Source organism: Podarcis gaigeae (genome assembly GCF_964106915.1).
Source record: "Podarcis gaigeae genome assembly, chromosome: 2".
NCBI classification, from domain to species: Eukaryota; Metazoa; Chordata; class Lepidosauria; order Squamata; family Lacertidae; genus Podarcis; species Podarcis gaigeae.
In genome coordinates, this window is record NC_139679.1 from 70,943,963 (window position 1) to 70,966,634 (window position 22,672).

General features: G+C 42.0%; 1 protein-coding gene across 2 annotated transcripts in view; it reads left to right on the plus strand.

The window, feature by feature from the left end:
- The window catches only part of DAG1 (dystroglycan 1), a 60,279-nt gene that overhangs the window by 26,928 nt on the left and 10,679 nt on the right, over positions 1-22,672 (plus strand). For both annotated transcript variants that reach the window (XM_083726370.1, XM_083726371.1), the window contains exon 2: positions 11,987-12,387. In XM_083726370.1, the coding sequence (XP_083582496.1) occupies positions 12,109-12,387 (279 nt within the window). In that variant the 5' untranslated portion in view covers positions 11,987-12,108. The remainder of the gene's footprint in view (positions 1-11,986; positions 12,388-22,672) is intronic.

Below are 22,672 nucleotides of genomic sequence, written 5' to 3' on the forward strand. Positions count from 1 at the left end.
ACAATCTAAAATATCTGAAGTATGTAAAGTGATTGAGAACCTGAGGTACCATAAACACTATTGGCCAAGAGGCAGAGATGGTAAATCAACAATAACCACCAGCCTTGTTTTTCTAGTTCGTTCTAGGGTAGCTAAAAGCTAGGAAGACATAGTATGAATCTGCATGTATCTAAAGCAGAAAGATCTAGGCTTGTAGACCTAGTCTGGTCTTTTAGATCTTTTCTATCAGCTGCCTATAACTAATACAGCTGTAGAACAGGCAGATTCACTGAGATGCAGAGGTAACTTACTGCCTATTTAGATCTGGAGATAAAGTAGCTAGAAAATGTGTGATTGAAACACTGGAGAAGGGGACATTATGGCTTTCAAGGAAAGGAAGGCGGGGATAGAAAGGCAAACAATTTGGATTTAAAAAAAAAATAAAATGTGATTTTTACCAGAGCTTTCTGGGATTTATCAGAGCTTGCCGACTTGAGTGGGCTTGAAGAGGTATAATGGCTGCACCACCCTCTGTTGTACCTTCCTACTGAAGGCCCTGTCAGACAAAGCCCACTTGTCTAGCTAAAGGGCTGTCCTCCAGAAGGCTCTGGGAACAGAAATGCATGGTAAGAATTTCCTTTTGTTCTCTTGGCCTTTTGGGGCCCATGGGCACACTTTCAAACCCCATACACACTCTGCCACCTATTCTGTTGGCTATGATAGAATGCCTCTTCGAAGCCTGATTTCAATGTGGGGAGGGGTCCCTGTGGACAACAAGGATGCATCACATTGGTGTCCTCTGTTTCATTAAATTCCATGCTTCTGTGGGAGATTAGCAACCTTTCTATTCCCCTCCAGTTTTCCTTGACTTTCAACCTTTTGTCCCAGATTTTGCAACAAGAACAAATAATGTGCATGAACTATAAACAGATAGCTTAATTGCAACAGTTGCATAGCAAAAAGGAGACTTGTTTTTAACAGCGATGTGCCAATCTTGCAAGAGGGTCTACCAGTGTATTTTTATTTTTATTTAGTTTTCACTGGGTGACTTAAATGCCTGAGTGAGCTGTGCTATTTACAGAGTAGGATATTATCCTACAGTATGTTCCATAGGCTATATTCGCTCCTAGAGAGTTTCTGAGTGCAATACAAAATTAGCTTTGACCTCTAAAGCAAAGGCCTGTTACATGTTGGATATGGTGTGGCAAAGTTTGTGTTCTGATCAGCTGAATTTCATGTGTTTTATGTAAGGCCTAGGAATATACCTTCAAACAGACTAACATGATACTCCTCAGTGGTCTATTTCCTCCCACCCCTTTGTCATGTATAGGTTGAGTAACATTATCCATGCTGCTTTGACTCTTTGGAATACGTTTGAGGGAACATAGAAAAAATCACTAATACAGTGGTACCTTGGTTTCCAAACTTAATCCGTTCCAGAAGTCCATTCTTGAACTGAGGTGCGCTTTCCCTAATGAGGCCTTCCACCACTGGTTCCCTTCCACTGTTCGGATTCCGTTCTTAGACCGAGGTAAAGTTCATTAATCAGGACATTACTTCCGGTTTTGTGGAGTTCGTAAACTGAATCGTTTGTAAACAGGACAGTTCTTAAACCGAGGTACTACTGTATATCACTAAACAGGGATGTAAAAACCCCAAGTGATTGGTCACCTGCACACCCGTTGCTTTACTAGCACATACATAGGCCTGTGCAGATTTGGTGCTTCTATTTCATGCTTAGGAGCTGGATATACAATTCTGTTGCTGTAAGAGGTTTTTAACCTTTTTGAGTCCACGGCTCCCTTGACCAACTACAATCTTCCAGTGGCGCCCCTATGGGGCTCAGGCGCCCAGTTATGTCACCCCTGCAGAGCTGGCAGCCTCTCACCCTTTTTTGAATACCCTTGTGGAGTGCTCCCTCTGACTCCTCCCCTCTCCCCTCTCCTTGGGAGTCTTCTGAGCAGCCACTTCTGCCACCCCTGGTCTCTGAGCTGCCCTCTCTGCCTCAAAGAAAGGTCCCTCCTCACACTGCCGCACAGGGGCCTGGGAAGAAGATGCCTCCGGCCTTCGTGGCACAATGGAGACTGGCCAAAGGTGAACATGAGGCCAGCACCTTACCTTGGGAGGCAGCAGTGGGCGCTGCTGGGCATTCCTGGTGAAAAATCTCCCCTTCAGTACTGGGCACTCAGTTTCCGGGCAGACGTTGCACACAGCAAGCACAAGAAAGGGCCAGTGCCTGCCCACCCTGCCTGCCACTAGTCTGTCCATTTCCAGCAGCAAGGGCTGGCTGGGCTCCCTCATCTGTTTGCTTGCTTAACTCCAAGACCACCTCAGCTCCTTGCAACCAGCACCCCCTGGCCAGCCCCAGAGGCACCATTCACCTGTGGAGCTTGTAGCCAGGGGTGCTGCAACAAACAGCCATACAAGCTTTTGGGAGGCAGATATGAGAGGGCATCAGAGGAAGGGAGGGAAGGAAAGAGGGACAGAGGCCAGTGTTGCCCACGGCACCCCTGACCATCATTCAAGACACCCCAGGGTGCCATGGCACACTGGTTGAAAACCACTGCTGTAGGTTCTTGTCAAGGTTTATGTACTTTTAGATGTTGCAAGAGAATGCATTATGCAAAATAATTGATTACTACATTATTTGCTTGCTTTGCATAAATGTAAGTTTGAAAGTTCAGATTTTATTTTTTATCTTTAAACTGATTTTGGGGGGTAGAATATGGAGCAGGGTAAGGAAAGTGTATACAAATTAGATCTGGGGGTTGAGATGATTTCTGTCAGGGTGGGACAGGAAGCTTGTGGGGGGCACATATCCTTGGACACAACCTGGAGCTGTGGGCTTGTGGTGTGCGAGGTGAGAGCAGCTTTTTTCAAAGCTCAGGCTCATGAGAACATAATTTCAGTGATCGGTAAATGAGAAACTGACATACCCTGCCGTTGATTGTGACTGCCATTTATCAGTCTTTGGGTTTCTCTGCTTCACTTCACAGTGGCAGAGGTGAGAAAAACGACCCTCTGAATTAATGTAATATTAATATTTAATTCTGGGAAACACAGCGTGAATGCACAGTAAAATTTCTTAATGCTAGCATATTTTAGTTGTTTAAATTAAAAAGCTTCTACTTTGTTTTTATTTGCCTATAAATTCCATAAATAAATACAGATCTACATATCCCGGTACAATGGCTTATTTTCTTATTTAATGCCCCTAAACAAAAAAGGACAGGCACTTCCACCCCCCGACAAAAAACCCCCAATTTGTAACACCAGAACCTACAACCAGGTAAAATATGCCCCCTAAATATCTCCAAGTCACTTCTCCTCCCCCAAATTCACCAGACAGTGGCAGCATTCCTTTCCCCCCCTGCTACACAGGCTGCAAAACAAAGCATTGGCCTCCAGCTGCCCTGCCCTCCTTTTCCTATGAAGACTTTCCCTGAGCCCAGAGGCATTCTGGGGAACAAAGAGGGCAGGGTGACTGCAGGTCTGCACTTCTCCTTTTAGCTATCCCAGCCATCATCCAAGGTAAAAGGAAAAAAAAACCCACCCACACCCACCAAACCCTCAAATATTAAAAATCAGGAAGCACATGGCCTAAATATTGGCCCTGAAGACTAAAATCTCTCATCGCATGATGCATTGCTCATTCCTTTATTAACACAATATACATAATATGCTACTCAACATGCACAAATGCTTTCTGAGATAAGTGGAACCTAGAAGCACTGGGATCAGAGCTGCTGTGTGCTTAGTTTTATTTAAACAGAAGTAGTTGATGAAAAGAAAACCATACAAAACTTATGCTGGTACATGCTTTCACCAGGTACATGGGACAGTTACATGCTTCCCCCTTTCAGTTCTCTGCAGAGAAAGCCTCCTATAAGATGCATATTGCTGCACAGGACTGTATATATTTGCTACACTTGTACCCCGGTTTTCCTCTAAAGGGCTCCAAGAAGAATTTTAGCTTTTGCAGATCTGTGCGGAACCTTAGACAGAGACTTCCCACGGCCACCCAGTGAGCTTCATAGTTGAGCAAGTATTCACACCTAGTTTTCTCATATCTAGGTCAAACACTGTAGCCAGTGCATCATGCTGACTCTGAGTAAACAGGAAGTATCAGTGGCTAACAAATTCATGTATGGTTTGAATTAGTTTCAGCAAAAAGTTGAGGAGGATAGGACAAGACCTGTTCACATACACCCAGAGTTCTGTTCCAGGTCTACAGCCCGCAGTGTGTGCTTTGGTGGTATGTTGTACTGTACTGATTTTCCATTGCAACATAGAAATTTAAGTTTTAAAAAAATGAATAGCAAATGAGCTTTAGCTGGATTCTGTATTGCACAGATGCATGTTTTCGCTTGCATGGATGGAAAATGCACCCAAGTTAGCTAAATGCAAAAAAATTGCAATACACTTACCCAGTACGGGACTACTTAATTTTACTCATCTACGAATGATCACCAATTAAGAAAAAGAAGACGGACTCCACAAAATTGTGTTGAAAATGTAGTGTGCCTGCTAATTAAAATCCCTCTTTTCTGTTCCCTTCCCTTCTCTACCTCATACCCTCTTTTCTGTGTTTGAATATGGCCAATCGTAAAGTAGTTTTGCGTATGTTTTGATTTGATTTGTGTTTCATGTCATCTTTTTGTAATGCACGAAGGCTTACTCTGAGAAGGAGAGCAAAGTCCAAAACCACTTCCGTAGTCAGCATTACTTGCAAAATCACTTGCAAAGACTTTCCTGAAAACGACCAAGTCTTGTGGTGCCTTAAACACTATCAAAGTTTATCCTGGTATAAGCTTTTGTAGATTGCAGCCCACTGTTTCTGATGCGTTTGTATTTACAACAGAGATGCATATCTACAGTTGGGGGAAGGGGAATTATAAACTTTAAGTTCAGGAGGAAATAAAATGCAGAATGTGATAATTATCTTCCGTTAACATAGGCATCCTGGCATTGGTAAGCCAATTGAAACAAGCAGTGAGATATCCGAGTTTGGTTCACAAGAAAGAATTCATCAAGAAGTTCGATGCTAATCCAACAGTTTCATGTTGCAGTTTCCCTTTGGCATTCTATCATGGCTATATTATGATCTGTTAGAGTGTGATTGAAATGTTCCCCCACTGATACTGACATTTCTTATCTCAGATTTGTGCCCTTTTTTGGGGGGGGGGGAAGCAGCAATCTCTAATTATTTGATCAAATTTTTATACTTCCCTTAATTAGATCTCAGGACAGTTTACAAAAGACAGAAATTTTTATTCATATTGGTGACAACACTTTTTAGATATGCATCATTTCGCGACACAGTAATTCAGTTTTGCATCATTTCGCTACACAGTAATTCAGTTTTACTAGCAAACCAGAGTTTAAACTAACCCCTTTCTAGCCCCTGGAGGAGAGTGGGGAGCATTCACACGACACACCTACAAACTGCAGCCGATACACTAACATGTCACAACACACAGTTCAGTTCTAGGGGAAGGGAATTCCACAGATGTGTTGCTGTAATCAAGAAGGTATTTTCCTGTATCATCACATTCACATCAAGCTATGTCCAGCAGTGCAACCATGTGAAGGGCCTTCCTAGCAGAATTTAAGGCTCAGGCCAAGACATTTCTTCAACTATTTGGGACCTAAGTCATGTAAGACTTTATATGTTAATGTCGAACCTTGAATTGGGCTCAGTAGCATCCTGCCAGTCAGTGCAGTTTTCACGGGAGTGGTGTGTTATGATTCTGATTAAATGCACCACTCACCAATCTGGTGGTCACATTTTGCACAAAATGCAGTTCTCAGATCTTCACAAGGTAGCCCTACCAAAGCTGGTGGTGTAGCTGGAGCTAGACATAGGCAATCATTGCCACCAATGCCAGTGACTGTGTTATATACCTGCTTCTTCATTGGGTTATCTAGAGCAAGGCCACCTCTCCATGTAGAAGGGAATTGTTGGCAGGTGGCTTGTATTAGAAGCTGTGATGGGGATGATGTTATTAGATCTTGTAATGTTGTGGAGTTGACATGGGGACAGAGGCAGGGTTTGGATCTGGATGTGTGGCAGGGTCTAGTGGCTTGATGTCTGTTTTATGGCCAGTTGTTCATGAGTTGACCAAACTGCGGGAGGCAGTGGAGGACAGAGGTGCCTGGCGTTCTCTGGCCCATGGGGTCACGAAGAGTCGGACACGACTAAACGACTAAACAACAACAAGCTGTTCTAGGTTAAGAGGGTGTCTGTATACAAGTGTGGGCCTGCTATCCAAAGCCTGTGAGAAGAAAGCGTGCTATAGATCATGATATATTTGATTGGTTTTAACTGGGAGCTGAAAGTGACAAGTGGCGATCTGTAGTTTTCTCTTCTAGATATGCAGTATTGTAGAATATTCCTGTGTACCAGTTTTGTTTATCTCTTTTTTTCATTGCATTGCATGGGTGTTGGATTCCAAGGAATGTCTGGTGAAAATTTGAAAGTCGCAATTCTCTGTCTGAGTCTGTGAACAAATGCAATTGTAGGGCTTGGCTGTAGACATGTGGATTCTTTTGTGGTGTGTTCTGAGTGGAAGCTAGTAGCTTTCCTATATAAACTGGTGATTAGATGTCCATCATGGCCTATTCTATACTCTACACAGACCTATAGATGTGTGTTACTTGCCCAAGTACAGTATGGCCCTCTGCAGTTTCTCTTACAGTTGTAATAGGAGTCTAATGTAGCAGAACTTGGAAGAAGAGTGTGGCACTTGTTTCATTACTCCTGCCCACTTGAGGTTATTTTAAAACTTTTATCTGCTTCTAAGAAAAGTTCCTGGTAATGTCATATATAGCATAATTGAGCTACTTAAAGAAAATGTTGCTGGTAAGTGTGGCTTTGTCCACCTTATTCCCTTCGAACCACAGTGCTTTCCTTTCACATAGCTGTGAACAGAACCAATTTAAAGCAGTAGTGCTGCTCAGTTGCAGGATCTTCAGTGCATTTGAAGAGTTCACTCCATAGGACAGGCATATAACACAGATTACCAAACAGAAGTCACTAGGTAGCAAAAACCAGAACATTAAAATTGGAATTAATGTACTTCATGTGGTTAAATCTATTCACCTTGGATTAAATGCACCCTAATGACATCTAAAGGAAATATTAGTATCTCTCTTTTAGGATACTGTAGTAGTTCTGAATGCTTCATGCAAAGCAGTGTGCAAGACTTATTTGCTAAAAATACTTTTCTTCACCTCTTTGAAAAGCAGTAGGGTTCATATATTGGGACCACTTCCTTTCATGCATGCGGTATACATATGATAGCAGCAGAATAATCTTATACCACAGAGGAGGAACAGTGGCGGGTAGTGTGAAGAGCTTTCAAATAGTTATATTTATTTATTTGAGTTAATTTAACTGAGACTAAGAATAAATGAACTGGAGGAGAGCCTCAAAACATGTTGTCACAATAAAGAAATGCCTTAAGTTTCAAGAGATGAGGAATTTTGAAGTAGCTATACTATGTACAACTCAAATCCACTTGGCCAACTTCAAAACAGCCCTTTGCTTAAGATAATGTCTATGTAAAAAGGAAGGCGTAGGTACCAAACTATGAGCAATTATGCAGCTTTACTTCCTTGCACAATCTTTCTGTTAAACCAGAACTATCTGAAGTACTGCGTGTTTTTCACTTCAGAACATTCATTATCTTGTGTCCTTCCCTTTGGTCTACTTGATTACATACCTGAAATGTGATTAGCAAGACTAATATTTGCATAGTAACCTTGGTCCTAAAGCATCCCAGGGAGTCAGAGTAAAACTTCCAGTTTGCAGAACTTTGGTCCAAAGGTCTTGCATATTTTGGTGCTGTGGAGTATCGAGGAAAGGAATTTAGATTAAGGAGGGATTTGGGGTGAAAAGACTCTTCAAGGTTGGTTCTTAACCTCTGGGAGAAATGTGTTCCTGTTAAGAGATGAAATTGGTTCAAGAAAATCTATCTCTCTGAGGAGTATTGGCATTACTGGCAGGGGGTGAAGTTACACAAAGGCCTTCCTGGGCTTTCTCCCCTTGTATGCGTCTTTTAAAATAATAATAATAATATTTTTATTAAATATTTTATTGGGTTATAAAAATACATGCATTGTCTCTATTTGCAGCCCTTATATGTATCTTGAAATGTTGGTAGTAAATCTCATATGGGTAGAAATGTAACGGCTTAGAGCAGTTTTTGTATGAAGGCTTTAATATGATTTTTTTCCTCCTGTGGGATTGATGACTTGTATAATATGCATTATCTGGCCTTACAAAATGGTGTAAGTTTTTACATAATTTTGGAAGCTGCTTTATTATCATTATTATTTATTCTGTTTATATCCCACCCTTTATCAACAGCTCCCAGGGTGGTGTACAGCATTAATAACACATTTTATGGCCCAGCGATAATAAAAACATAATAAAAAGCATAATAACAGTCAGCATAATAATAAACTAATCATAATAACAGTCAACTGACCTGGCTCCCCCCACAAAAAAAGCTTTAACAGGCCATTCAGTGGCTAAAGAAGAATGCTTTTGCCTGGTGCCTAATGTAATGATGGCACCAGGTGAGCTTCTCTAGGGAGAGCATTCCACAGTTGGCGGGTCTCTCTCTGAACCAATCAAGGAGGAGGGACACAGAGAATGGCATCAGATGACAAACACAGGGTCCAGGCCACTTTGTATGAGAGGCGGTCCTTAAGGTATTGAGGGGCTTTCGGGGCTTCCCTTAACTTATTTGGTCTTGGAGGTCAATGTTTTGTTCTGTTTGCTGTTTGCAGTTGTTGTATGAAGATTTATGCATTCTGTCACAAGCAGTTGCTGTTTGCGGTTGGTGTTATTGTTCATAAAGACTAATGTTATGTGCTCTAATGTGGTTCTGGCCAACAGCAACAAAGCACTCCTGGATCATATTTTTCCAATTAAAGTAAGCACATTTTGATAAATGGAGCCTGGAGGTGTTTTGCTCCCAAATCCAGGTGGGCAGCACATTATGTAAACACACGAGCTGGTGGAAAGGCAGTGCTTGTATTGCCAAGTGTTAAGTTTTTTTGTTTTTCAAAGAGCCATGGAGCACTGAAGTGACCGGCTTTCTTTGATGTTTGGACCTTGAATAAAGGTACACTTCGTTTGTTTTAGATTATTTTCCTGTTCATTTCAGAATCTTTAGTACCGCAATGTATAAAGGACTAGGTGCCTGATTTGCAAGGCATCTTTGCTGATCTTGTAGTAAGTAGTTCGTCCAAAGGAACCATTAACATGTTCAGTATTTGCTCCCTCCGATAACAAACTCATGTTGTGAGTGCTGTCATAAATGGCGTCAAAACAGAGCCACTCACAAATAAGAGGCAGCTATTGACATGCTCTGGGGAACCATGAGGACCAGAAGGAAAGAAGAATAGTATGCCTTGCTTAAATTCCTTTACAGCTATTGGAGAAGGGCCTGGCTGGCTGGCTGGCTGGCTGGCGTGGTAGAAATCCTGAACAGAGACACTCCTAGTAGGAGGTGTTTCAACTGGGCCTGGGTGATGTATAGCGGCTTCACCCAGCAGCATATCGCAAGTGAAACTAACTCTGCTTCTGAGTCCCTCTGCTACCAGTGCCACTTTCAACATGGAGCCGCTAGTAGCAGAGGGATTCAGGAAGAGCAGTGGTTTCACCCGCGATATACTGCCGGGTGAAGCCACCATAGCTGTATCACTGGGCCCGATACAACTTGTTCCTCCCTCAACTTCGTTAAACAACTTCTGCCCTAGCTCTCTCAGCTGTGGAGTGGGGGCCGTTTAATGCTCAGCTGAGCCATGAAAAGAAGCTCTGAGGTCCCTCTGACTAGACAAAGTCAAATCCAGTTATATTCTATAAGTATATTTTTTCACTGCTCTAACCCATTAGTCTTCAAAAGAACTCAGTGGCTTAAGCGTAGTTCCCAGATTTTCCATCCAGGTAGCTTTTAAGACTGGGCCTGCTCATTTCAATGTACATAATTACTCATTTGTTTCCAAGATAGATGCATCAAATGGCATAGGTGTGGGGAAAAGGCCCCTCCCTCCCTCCCTCCACCTGTAAAGAAGCCTTCACAGCTGTTTGAAGACGCTGGTGGCTTGAAGGGGGAAGTTGGGTAGCTGAAATTTCTGCCCCACCCACAAAGTGGAGTCTTTCCATATTAGCATATGGTGCAGTTGCCACACACTGGGGGTGGAGCTTCTGCCCAAAGCAAAAGACAACATTAATGCATTGGGTGTGCATTTGCACTAATGTGGCTGAAGCTACCTCCAGAGTTGCTGTCTTTTAGCCTCATAGACTGCACACACTGACACTGTGATGCTCCTTCCTGTGTTGTCTCCCCTTCCTCCACACTCCAGACAGAAATTACTACTGCCCCAAGGCTACCAAAATGTAGTAGGAAGCACATTCATGCATTCAAATGTTGTCTAAGCTATTGGTTCAGACACTTTATTGTGCATTGGAATGCACACATGAAATGTTAACCCGCAGATCAGTATTCTTGCAAATTGGGTCAGAACTTGTTCTGACACAATCCTTAGCACATGGGAGGAATGTTCCCATTCACTAGAGAAGGTGTGCCTAACTGGGAGTTCTTGTAATCACATCATCAGTTTGGTTCTTGAGCTTTAAGGAAGCCTTCTATTACTCATTGACCTTGAAGATCTTTCCTTTAATGGTTTTATCAGAGCAAATGGTAGTCTAGTTTATTATTTACGTATTGTCTGAGCAGTTCTGGGCCTGTGCTTTTTACAAGTGTACATGGAGCAAAGTGTTCGTATAAACTATAAAGACATTGCTCGTCAGTGTAGATTCTTTTTAGCTGGTGAAAGACAAGCTTGCATGATGTGTCAACGCCCAGCAAAGCTATTACATTTGATACTTTCCCCTATTAAAAGCAGTAGTATTGAAAATGTCTGCTACCTAATGAAAAGGTCGTCTGTGTAAAGCATATAAATATGGATAAAGGACCCCATTTATCTCTGTGTTGCAACTTCTGAAATTGGAAAATATATTTGAAATTTTTGCAATACAAAAGTGAGAAGCGTGGAGGCGGGGGGATCTCATATCAAGAGGGGATTCCAGTCAGAGAACGTGTGGGTAGAGATATGCCACCTGCCTAATAAGGAATACAGAGCAAATGTCTTCATGCAGGATGGAATGCTGTTGCTCTTCTGCAGGAAGTTTCATGTACCTGAATGTGTTTAGGCATTTTGTCTCTGGTCCATGCAGCAGGAAGCCTATTTTGCAAATAATTCTTGCAGCATGCACACCCCTCAGAATATATAGACACAATTCTCCCAAGCAACATGGTGTTTGTATGGAATTTCCTACACAGAAGCAATGTCTGGGTAGCAGTGACCTACGTAAAACAGCTGTCATCTTTAGATTACTTGTTTGTAACATTCCAACTTGGGGCTAGGAAAACTGTAGTGTGGAGTTGAGCTCAAAGTAGCGGAACTAAATGTCCATGCAACATCTTCCACTAATGGCTCTTAAGTTCTGATAATTAAAGTGCAAACTCCCTGTGCAAACTTACTACTGCTTCCTTGAAAGATTGCCCCGCTCTATGATGATACATCGTTTGATTTCTTCCTTTGTTCACATACTTTTATGACTCAGTAAAGATAGAGGGTATGGGGAGTGAATGACCTGGAAACATTGAATGCTGCGGCACTGCTGAAGCCAGGAAGTTATAAACTGTTGCAGAAAATTGAATGGGAGGGCCCTGGGAGCTCCATGTAAAAGCGGAAAATGATGAAGACATTGTGGGTGTGGGAGGGTCAACAAAAGCCTTGACAGAAAGATTGAACTGGACTGGGGCAGAAGCTGGAGAATTTTGAAAGTAGAGGGAGAGTGCTTTGGGCAGTTGGGTTTCAAGCTTCTGAAAGGCTTCATGCACTAGCCAGATGACAGAACCTTAGTCAAAGGGTCATCATGAAGTTTGTCTTCACCTGCTCATTGACTCTGTGTGTGTTTCTCTTACAGGTACCAAGACTAGCAACAATGAATCTGGTGTGAAGGATTGGTGGCTGCACGGCTCTGTTTAGCTTGCTGGGCCCTGGATCTCTTTTCTGGCTACAACGGAGTACTTGGCACGTGCTGAGAGAATGACTCTTGGATTTATACAGCTGTCCCCAATACTGGGGAGGACTTTGCTAGTGCTGATGGTGACTACTACTGTTAAGTGCCATTGGCCTAGTGAGGCCTCAGAAGTTGTACGGGACTGGGAAAACCAGTTAGAGGCCTCCATGCATTCGGTGCTTTCGGATCTCCGAGAGAATGTGCCAGCGGTGGTGGGGATTCCTGACAGCTCTGCTGTAGTGGGTCGTTCCTTCAGAGTCACCATCCCAACAGAACTAATAGCTTCTAATGACGAAATTATCCAGGTGAGAACTTGGGGCTGTAATATCTTCTGCCGTGTATTTACTTCTATCTTACTAGTCTTTGTCTTCTCTCTCTCCTCAATGGGTGTGCTTAGAAATTGACTTTTACATCCAAATGTCACAGAGACTAAGATCAGAATAAGTATCTACTATACTATTTTGTCTAACATGATCCTATTTTGAAATTTGGGTTGACTTTTCATGGAATTTGAAACTTGATGCTAGGGGAAGAGAACTTGTCATAAACACGCCCCAAGCATAGTCACTTTCCTAGGCATAAAATTTTTGCATACCTTTTCTGACTTCGGTAGGAACAGGCATCCATGATGTACTTTCCTGGCCTTAGGATGCTACAGAGGCTGCCAGACCGAGCTTTAATTTATTAGTTGTATTATAATTATTGATATTTTTATTAACATTTTATTTTTAAATGTAATCTTATTGTTTATTTATGAATCACTTTCCATGAGACACCCCAAAGCAATTTGCAATATAATAAAAACATGTGCAAAACACACACACACACACACACACACACACAAAAACAACTTTAAAACAATTATTTTTATAAAGACAGTTTAAAAAGCAACAGCACATACAGCGGTACCTTGGTTTGCAACCGCTTTGGATTACAACCATTTTGGATTACAACCGTGTCAAACTTGGAAGTGCGTGTCCTTTTTTTTGGATTACAACCCATTTTTGGGGATTACAATACATTTTTTTTGGGGAGGCCCCATTGGCGAAAACGTGCCTTGGGTTACAACCTGTTTTGGTTTATAACCGGACCTACAGAACAGATTGTGGTTGTAAACCAAGGTACCACTGTATATCAAACCAATTCAAAAACCGAGATAAAGATTTCAGAAGGCTTATTGAAAGAGGAATCATAGAATTGTAGAGGGTCCCAAGGGTCATCTAATCCAAACAACTGGCATGCAGGAATCTCAACCAATTCATACATGATAGATGGACATTCAATCCCTGCTTAAAAACTTCTAAAACTTTGCATGCTATGTGAGGCTTTGTACACCCATACCAGCACCTTGAACATAGCCTAGTAGATAACTGGCAGGCTGTGTAATTCTTTCAGCACCAACATAATATTCTGCCCTGGTGAGCAGTCAAGCCATTCTGCACCAGCTGCAGCTTCTAAGTCAGTCTATCTATCAGTCAAACCTGATAAAAGGCACTGTTAACCATCCAGGTCACCTGGGCCTCTAGCAATAGAGAGACATCCAGACTACAAACCTGCTCCTTCTGTATAGGCCCATTCAAAGCAAGCAATTAATCAGTTATCCAGACTTGGAACTGCTCTCACACAGTGCCTCCATCTTGAAAGAGTCAGTTTATTGGCCCTCCCCTAGCCCACCACTGAGTCCAGGGCTTGCATGGCCTGTCACAATTCAAATGTTACAGACAAATAATGTATCATTTCTCCAACTGGAGAGGTAGCTGTGGTAGTGATGTGAAACTTGCTGTTCTGGGGGAAGGTGTTGCAGTGCCCGAAGAGAGAAATTCTGCCACTAGTCAGCCAGCCTAACCAACAGCTTTTCAGCCAAAAAGTTGAGGCTGTATTAGAAAGAACCTAGAATCATTTATGGGATACAAGACCTGTAAATAATCAGGAAGTACTTGCTGACTTTGCACTCCTTCCTGCCCCTTCTTCCTTGTTTTTAGTTAAGGAACCACTTTTTTATTTCTACTTAAATATACATATATATAAATGCAATAAAAGCAGTGAAAGAGCCACAAAACAGCACAGGAAAAAAACTGAATACAGCAAACACAAAACTTTAACCACAGCAATTTGTACCAGAATGGGAGCAACCATTTATTGCCCAAAAGCATTCCTGAAAGGGAGGTCTGGACCATCTTGTCACTTGCTTGTCTTTGTGCTGAAAGAGCCTGTGTCTTTGAGTGGAGGACGGAAACAAGGCATATATGAGTAATTGACTGCACTGGGATTGTGGAGAGTATGCAGAAAGTGTTAGTTAAAGGGTTAGTCAAAGATGTAGAGTCCCCCTTGCTGGAACCTCTCAAACAGATAATTCAGAGGTGATCATAACTTTTTTTGTGCCCTGTGCTTTAAAAAAGGTTCATGGCATGTAGTCAACTGTCTGGTTGCCAGGCCTCAACATGGGCTGGCAAAAAGAGATATCATTCATACCCATGCTCATTCTTTTATATCTTGAAAGACGTGTAGCTTAGTTACTGAGGCTTCATTCTCAGTTTTTCTGCAAGTTTTTGTACAAGAACTGCTTTGCTATCCTGTGCTGAAACTAGTGCTTTGCTAGCAACATTGTTGGCATGGTACATTCATAGAAAGCCAGATGGGGGGTGTAGCCTTACACAGCTTGAAGGTCAAGAGAAAGTGATAGGTACTGATAACTGAAAGTAAGGGGCAAGAATCTGCTTGTAATCTGTTAAGTAGTTCCCAAACTGTAAAAGCAGTTGTAGTCCTGCTTCCCTTTTAGGATATTTAGTTTTAATCACTAAAATGCTCAGAGATCTTGAGATGCAACTTATTTTAGGCAATGCCAGAGGTGTGTTAAGCTTGGACAACCTCAGAGGATTCACAAGACCCACAGAACTACAGGCTGAATTTCAGTGCAGGATAAAGGCAGCCTGACATCTTCTCAAAAGAAGAAATTGTATCCTGCCCAAACTTGCTATACTGACTGTGCTAAACGGCCAATCTATGCTTAGAAACGTGCGGAATTATTTTATTCACCTTGCTTTATGCAGCATCTATAGCATTTAAAAACCAGGAGGACTAATAACAATTATGGCCTGTAATCTGCATAATACAGGCTATTGAAATTTACTCAGTAACTGAATTAGTAATCAGCATAATCTGCTCTTCTATTTTACAAAAGACTGCTTTTCACTTAAAATCAAGGGTTTAAAAAAACCCCCAACTACTTCCATTTTTGGTTAATCAGCGCCATGCCCAAGTTTATGCCTTATTTTGCAGTCTTATTTCTGACATCTGTGACCTGATATGTGCCTCACTTACCATATTTTTCTCTCTATAAGATGCACCTAGTTTTTGGAGGAGGAAAACAAGAAAAAAAAATTCTGAACCCCAAAAGCCAGAACAGCAAGAGGGATCTGGCTTCTGGGATAGCCTCTTGCTGTCCTGGCTTATGGGATAGCCGCACACAGCCTCTCCCGGGCAGTGGGAGGAAGGCTCCCCCAAGAGCCGCGCTCCCTTTAAAGAGTGTGTGGAGCATGTGTGCAGCTCTTGGCGGCTTTTCCCCGAGGAGGGAGAAGGGCTGCCCTTCTCCCTCCTCAGGGAAAAGCTCCCAAGAGCCGCACACAGGCTCCACAGGGCTCTTTAAAGGGAGTGCTGAGCAGAGCCTCCCGCCTGCATTCGCTCCATAAGACGCACACACATTTCCCCTTACTTTTTAGGAGGGGAAAAGTGCATCTTATAGAGTGAAAAATACGGTAGATTAGCTCTTTAGTGCCGAACACTTTGAATGCATGAATATACTTAATCCCCACAGTCTTATGACATCTAAACCTTTTGGGAAGTTCTGACATGTTGAGCTCTCCACACTTTTCTGGGATAGTATTTTCAGTGTTTTTTAGACATGTGAACCTTCAAATTGGATTTGTTACCTTAGATCTGTAAGCAAATACACAGAAATTTCTTGTCCATAACAATTTCTTGTAGCCTCTTTGCCCCATCCATGTGGTATTAATTGTATTCTACCAGAATACAATACCAGAGGTATGAAAGGAAGAGAAAATAATCAGTACTTCTCTTTGCTTTGCAAAAGCTTCTCTCCTTTGTCACCTGAAGGAGAGTCTTACTAACTGCAGGTCTGATAAATGTCGGTTTTCAAGCCTGCATTGTTTTGCCATCAAGGTCACAATGCCATTTTTAAATAGTTTCTTCTACTCTACATGAGCTTTAAGAACTGTGTTAGTCTTCTTGCCAAAAGGGTGCAGTGTAATACTTAAGGGACCAACAATAATTAGCAAATAATTACTCTACCTTTTTCTCTGGTCACACTGCTGAGTAAAATCTCAACAATTATTCTGCAGAGAAAAGTAGGTTCCTACTAAACAGAAGAGGCAATTATTGGGTATGTTGGTGGTCATCACTTTTGTTGAACACTCTTAAATGGAATCCCCCCCCCCCAAAAAAAAACACAACCATGCTCAGGAATAGATAAACATTTGGCAGCAGGTGTTTCTGTATCAATCGAATGAAGGACCAATCTGGATCTGCCTTGGAAGCTACACTAGTTAGGTTCTGTGACCTCCAACAAAATGGAAGTATGGGAAAGTATTTCCTTTGGAGATGGAATCTCCTTCCTTTCAACCTCTCTGCAGTGCTGTACATACACATAACTGATGCACAGATGGTGCCATATCAGTGAATTGTCAGGAGCAAAACCAAATCCATTTAATCTTTGGTTAATTGTTGACTCCATTTAAATGGTGTTTTCTGTGACTGACGGACTAGTTGGCAATAAAGCTATGCAAAGCTGCTTTGCTTGCGCGGTCTGGAGACTTCTTTTCACAAGTCCAATAACTATCACCATCTGCTGGAGAGGCTTTTATTTAACAGGTTTATTTAACAGGTTTATTCTTATCGGATATTAAGGAGATTTCGTCCCACAAACAGGATCTGAGCAGTTTTGTTTGGAGAAACCAAACAGGCTCATTATCAGCTGTGAGTGGGGTCACATGGGCAGGGCTCTGTCCCTATTAATGCAATAGCTGCACTGTGAGAGACATTCTTCTGAGGCATTTGGATGTAGCAAGGAGTTGCCATCTATGCTGCGTTTTTCTCCCCTGGCCTTCTGTTAAGCAGATTAACACATGGATTTCTAACTGAACATGAACTCAAGATTAGGGTCAATGTGGTGCAAAGAGCACTTTCCGTGAAAGCTTCAAGCTAATGCAGTGGGAGCACTTGGCAGGCTGCCTGCTAACTAATGGGTTGAGAATTGTGCATGCCTGGGTCTGTGGGAACCTAATGCTGTTTGCCGTACGTAGTTTCAGTAACACCTGTGGACTCCCAGGATATAAAGGGATTGTCACAGAGGCATGTACTAAGAGACTCAAAGAAGATCTTGTCCAGTTTTTCACTGGTGCAGTCATGTATGCCTCCCATTGTGACGGATTTTGGCCTTTTAGCTTCCAACAGTGGGTTCCACACTTGGAAGATATGACTCAGTCTAATTACAAACAAACTTTTCACACTGACAGTTCCTTGTCTCTTGACGTTGCCACTCCTGAATAGTGTCCTCTAGCATTAATTTTAAAGAAGGAGAAGATAACCAGTAAGTAATTGTATACATGGTCTGCGTGGCTTGGATGAAGGTCACTAGCAGAAGTTTTAATCCTCCTGCCAATTCAGCCATCAGGATATCTGCTGGCTGGGGAAATAGCAGCAAGTGGTGATTAGTTGAGAGTCCAAAGCATCAATATGCACCTAGCATCTGGTGCAAATGTTGTATCATAGATTCTTTTTCCTTTGGCCTTTTGCTTGCAAAAAGGTCATGTGTGGAGAAGTGCCCTCTTTCAAAATTTGGCATTCTGCCCTGGACAGTGAGCAACAAAACGGAGAGCAGGATTCAGGCCACAGGTCCCTTGTTCCAGCACCCTGCTAGACTCTAGATTAAACGAAATGTTTTCAGACCGGCAGCATTTCATTGGACAGTCAATGTTTTGCAGTGACCACCCAGTGAAATTACTGGCATGCCCTCTTGTCATATGAGAGAGGAAATGAGTTGTCCTCTGAATAGTTCCTTTATAATAAATATGGGCACATCTGGAAATGGAAGGCGTTACAGTGGGAGTGGCAGAATGGTATTAGATGGAGCAGCCGTTCAGAACTTTGCTGAGTTTTGAACAATGTGATCTCATAGAGAAGTTGTTTATTACAGACACCAAAGACAAATGTCACTTCAAATTCGGGTCATTTCCACGTGTTTAAAATGGATCTTGCCGGGGTATGGTTAAATGTCTGGCATGCATAGTGGAAATATTCTAATTGCCCACTGATTATTCAGTGTTTCCATTTTCTCCAGATGAATAGACTGAATGTTTTGAAACAAGAAATTAAAAAATGTGCCTTGAATTTAGCATCTGGAATGCAGTTCCACTGTTATACTATAACCAGGCATGTTCCTTACATTCTTTTCATTTTATCGTAACACACCTAGTTGTCAGTACTACTTAGTTAGTATTCTTGAGTGAGCCTCGCAGTTCCCTCTAGTGGTTACATTGGATGTCTAGAGGTTCAGATGCTTGACTGGTGTTCCTGGGTGGTCCCAGAAGAAGGCATACTGCAGAATGTTCACTGCATATCAAAAATAGCTTTCTCAAGGTCAGCATTTGGTTTTATGCAGCTTTTGTCCTTATTTTCCAGGATAACAATCATAGTGCACCTTTTCTTCTTAAATTTCTGACCTTTGAATCTGACTCTCTTAAAATTCATGATCAATAAAATACAGCTGTGACTAATAGGTCCCAGATGGCTTGAAGTATGTTGCATTTAGGTCTTGAACAGATGCAAGGGAATTCTAATTCAAAGTATAATAATGAATTGATCGCTACAAAATGTAGTTATGGCTACTGGTTTAGGTTTATTTTTATTTTAAAAAGAGAATATATAAACACATGGAGAATAGATCTCCCAATCAATATTAGAGCTTCCATATTCAAAAGTAGTTTATCTGATTGCCCGATGCTTGGACAAATGGTGGGTGGTTAATTGCATCATGCCCTTGGAGTGAGTATCTTAAGCATTTGGTTAGCCAGTGTTAGAAAGAGTGCTGGGCCATGTAGACTTTTGATCTTACCCAGCAAGGGAGTTCTTTTGCTCCTAAATTTAGAGTTGATGCAATTTTCATGAGTTCTTGCAAAGTTTGCAATCTGCTTTTCATTCACTGGCTATTCCTTGTTATGCTGAGAAGTCAAAACCAACACGGCTTCAGCATTCAAGCTTGTTCAGACGGTCAAATTTTCAACATTGCCTGAACATTGCCTGTTTCATTTGCCTCCAATGTTTGGGGGAAGGAGGAAACACAGCTTGACTCTTTGCTTCGATCAGCAACCTTTTTCAGCTGTGGGCCAGTCCACCGTCTCTCAGATCATGTGGTGGGCCAGACTATATTTTTTGGGGAAAAATAAGAACAAATTCCTATGCCCCACAAATAACCCAGAGATGCATTTTAAATAAAAGCACACATTCTACTCATGTAAAAACACCAGGCAGCCCCCACAAATAACCCAGAGATGCATTTTAAATAAAAGCACATATTCTACTCATGTAAAAACACACTGATTCCCGGACCATCCACGGGCCGGGTCTAGAAGGCGATTGGGCTGGATCCGGCCCCCGGGCCTTAGTTTGCCTACCCATAATCTATAGGTCAATCAACATCAAAACCCAAACATTTCCTGGAAATTATAAAGCATACTTAAGCAGGCTTTCAGTACATTTTCCATTTTACTGCCCATTCACTCAGTTTGAAGAGGTCCTTTTCTTTTAATGACTGAACAATTGAGTATCATCAGTAAACTTGGCCACCTCACTACATCCGTTTTTCAGCTAAATCCATTCAGGGTGAGGCATCTGCAGTCGAGACAAACAAAAATCTTCTGAAAATCTTCAGGAATTAAAAAAAATATTCTGAGGGGAAACATTAAATTATAGCAGTAGTATCCAGGATACTGGGTGTGGGGCTTGTAAATAATGGATTTCAGCTTGAATATAAGCCCCAGAGATGGAGTACAAATTAGTAAATTGGGCAGTGCACTGAAAGGAAGTAACAGATGTGTTGTGGATCCCAAAAAATGGTCAAATCCATTCTAGAAGCAAGAAGTTGGCATTGAGTTTTATAGATTGCAGGGGTGAAGGTAGTCTGTGATTAGGGTATTAATCTACTTTCAAGCATTTGTTGACACTAGGCATTACCTCATAAATAGCTTGATGGCAATTTTAGAAATCTAAATTGTTCTAAATCACTGTTGTTCCATTTGGAGTACAAATTACTTTTTTGCCATGAGTCATAGGAACATGATCATCTTCCATGAAAGCTGCTTGAGAGATGCTTGTTTGTAATAATTGGAAACAAAAGCAGGCTTTTTCTTAGCATCCAAGGAGATATTTCTGTCTTGCATAAAATGGCAGAGTTCACAGACGTGCTGATGATAGTGGGCAGGCAGCGCTGAGCATAACTGCTTCTCAAACTGAATTGCTTGAGGGTTTGAAATACAGGATAGCATTAATATGTGATAACCAAAAAAGTTACTTTGGGGGTATATTTGAGTCCAAGCTCCCTAAACACTGCTGCATCTACACACTGACATTCCTGCTTCTGGCTTCACATAGCCGCTCTTCTGTATCAGACCCTCCCTGCAACTGCTTCCATGTTTTGCTTTGTAGGGGCTTCAGTTGTTAAGATCTAGGAATAAGCACCTCCCAGAAGTCAAACTCCACCAGCAGCAAAGCTGTGGGGGAGTGTGAGTGTGTGTTTTCAATACACACATCTATTCAACCCTTTCCCAAGAAAATTGATCACTTTTATGAAGTAAGATGCTTGCATTCAGTAATTAATTGCATTTATTTGGGTTACATTGTACCGTTCAAGGGGCTTACCCTTTACAATAGCAAGTAGCCCACTGTTTCCTCTATTTGATTTAAGGTCTCATAGAGAGAGTGGGTGTGAGTTCAGGGTTCCGAATCACAAATAGGGCCAGCATATGTTCAGTAGGTTTCCCCCATACAGACAAGCCCCCCATTGCATGGATGGGGGGGAGCATAGATGAGCAGGCTCAGCATGTACATCCCTACCGCATATCCCTCCATGCCGTCTTAATGGCGTGGAAGAAATAATACTTAAAGGAAGAACTAATATGTTCCTCCTATTGTTTGTTTGTTTTACTCCTAGAGTAACTTACATGGCAAAAAGGTAAAAGGTAAAGACCCCTGGATGGTTAAGTCCAGTCAAAGGCGACTATGGGGTTGCGGCGCTCATCTCGCTACAGGCTGTGGGAGCCGGTGTTTGTCCACAGACAGCTTTCTGGGTCATGTGGCCAGCATAACTAAACCGCTTCTGGCACAACGAAACACCATGATGGAAGCCAGAGTGCACGGAAACACCAGTTGCCTTCCTGCCACAGCGGTACCTATTTATCTACTTGCACTTGCGTGCTTTCAAACTGCTAGGTAGGCAGGAGCTGGGACCGAGCAACAGGAGCTCACCCCGTTGTGTGGATTTGAACTGCCAGCCTTCTGATCGGCAAGCCCAAGAGGCTCAGTGGTTTAGACCACAGCGCCACCTGCATCCCTTACATGTAGCTTACATGAAACCAATACAAACCTAGATCAATAAAAATAGTCACTTGAGGAATAAAACCAGTAAATCAGAACAAAATATATGAAAGGTTTCTTACAATGTCCCTTGCCCAGACCTTCTTAAAGTATGCACTTGGTGCCAAAAATAAAAAGGCAGCACTAAGCAAACCTCTCTTGGAAGGGACCTCCGTAACAAGGTTTGAGTGTCTCGGGTTACCACTTCCCTTACTTCACTTGGCAGGGAACATGGAGTCAGGTCGCTGAGGCATTTCTGAATAGCTCATGCTCAAGAGGATGGTCTCTGGGGATGTCTACTTTGAATTGTGCTTGGATAGGACCTGTAGCCAATGCTGCTGTTCCAAAGCTGGTATAATAGATTGCCCAAGTCTTGTTGCTTACTGTGTCTAGGGCTTTTTATGCAATCAAAAGCAGGGAGGAAATATGCTTGTTAACAGTTTAACAAGTTCGTCTGCATGTCATTTCAGTGTGTGGCAGAAACAATGTCTCTCGGAGGAAGATGTAGGTTTGGTGACTTCACTAGACAACTGAATGGACGAAAGCAGAATGGTGACTGAGAGAGACAAAAATGCTTGGCTCTTTCTGGTATAACTGACTAACCTGATTCTCTTGCATGGTGAATCATGCATTCTCTTGCATCTTTCAGTTAGTTCTTCGATAGCTTTCAAATATGCAAATAACACACTTTTCCAAGTCTTTTTTCTTGTTTTGAGAGGACTGTATCATTCAAAAACAAACCCTTATTAGTTTGTGTTCAGAGCTATAAGTTTTCAGAAAAACAAAATTAGTGGTAAAAGTCCTTTCTTAAAAGTAGCCAGCTGTATAGGAGTCTTGATATGATAATCTGAGAATCATGCAATCTGCCTAGGTTTTAGTGACCTGACTCTCTGCCTTTTAGCTTCTTTTCCCTTCCTGCCTCCTTTCATCTATCCATCTGTAGTC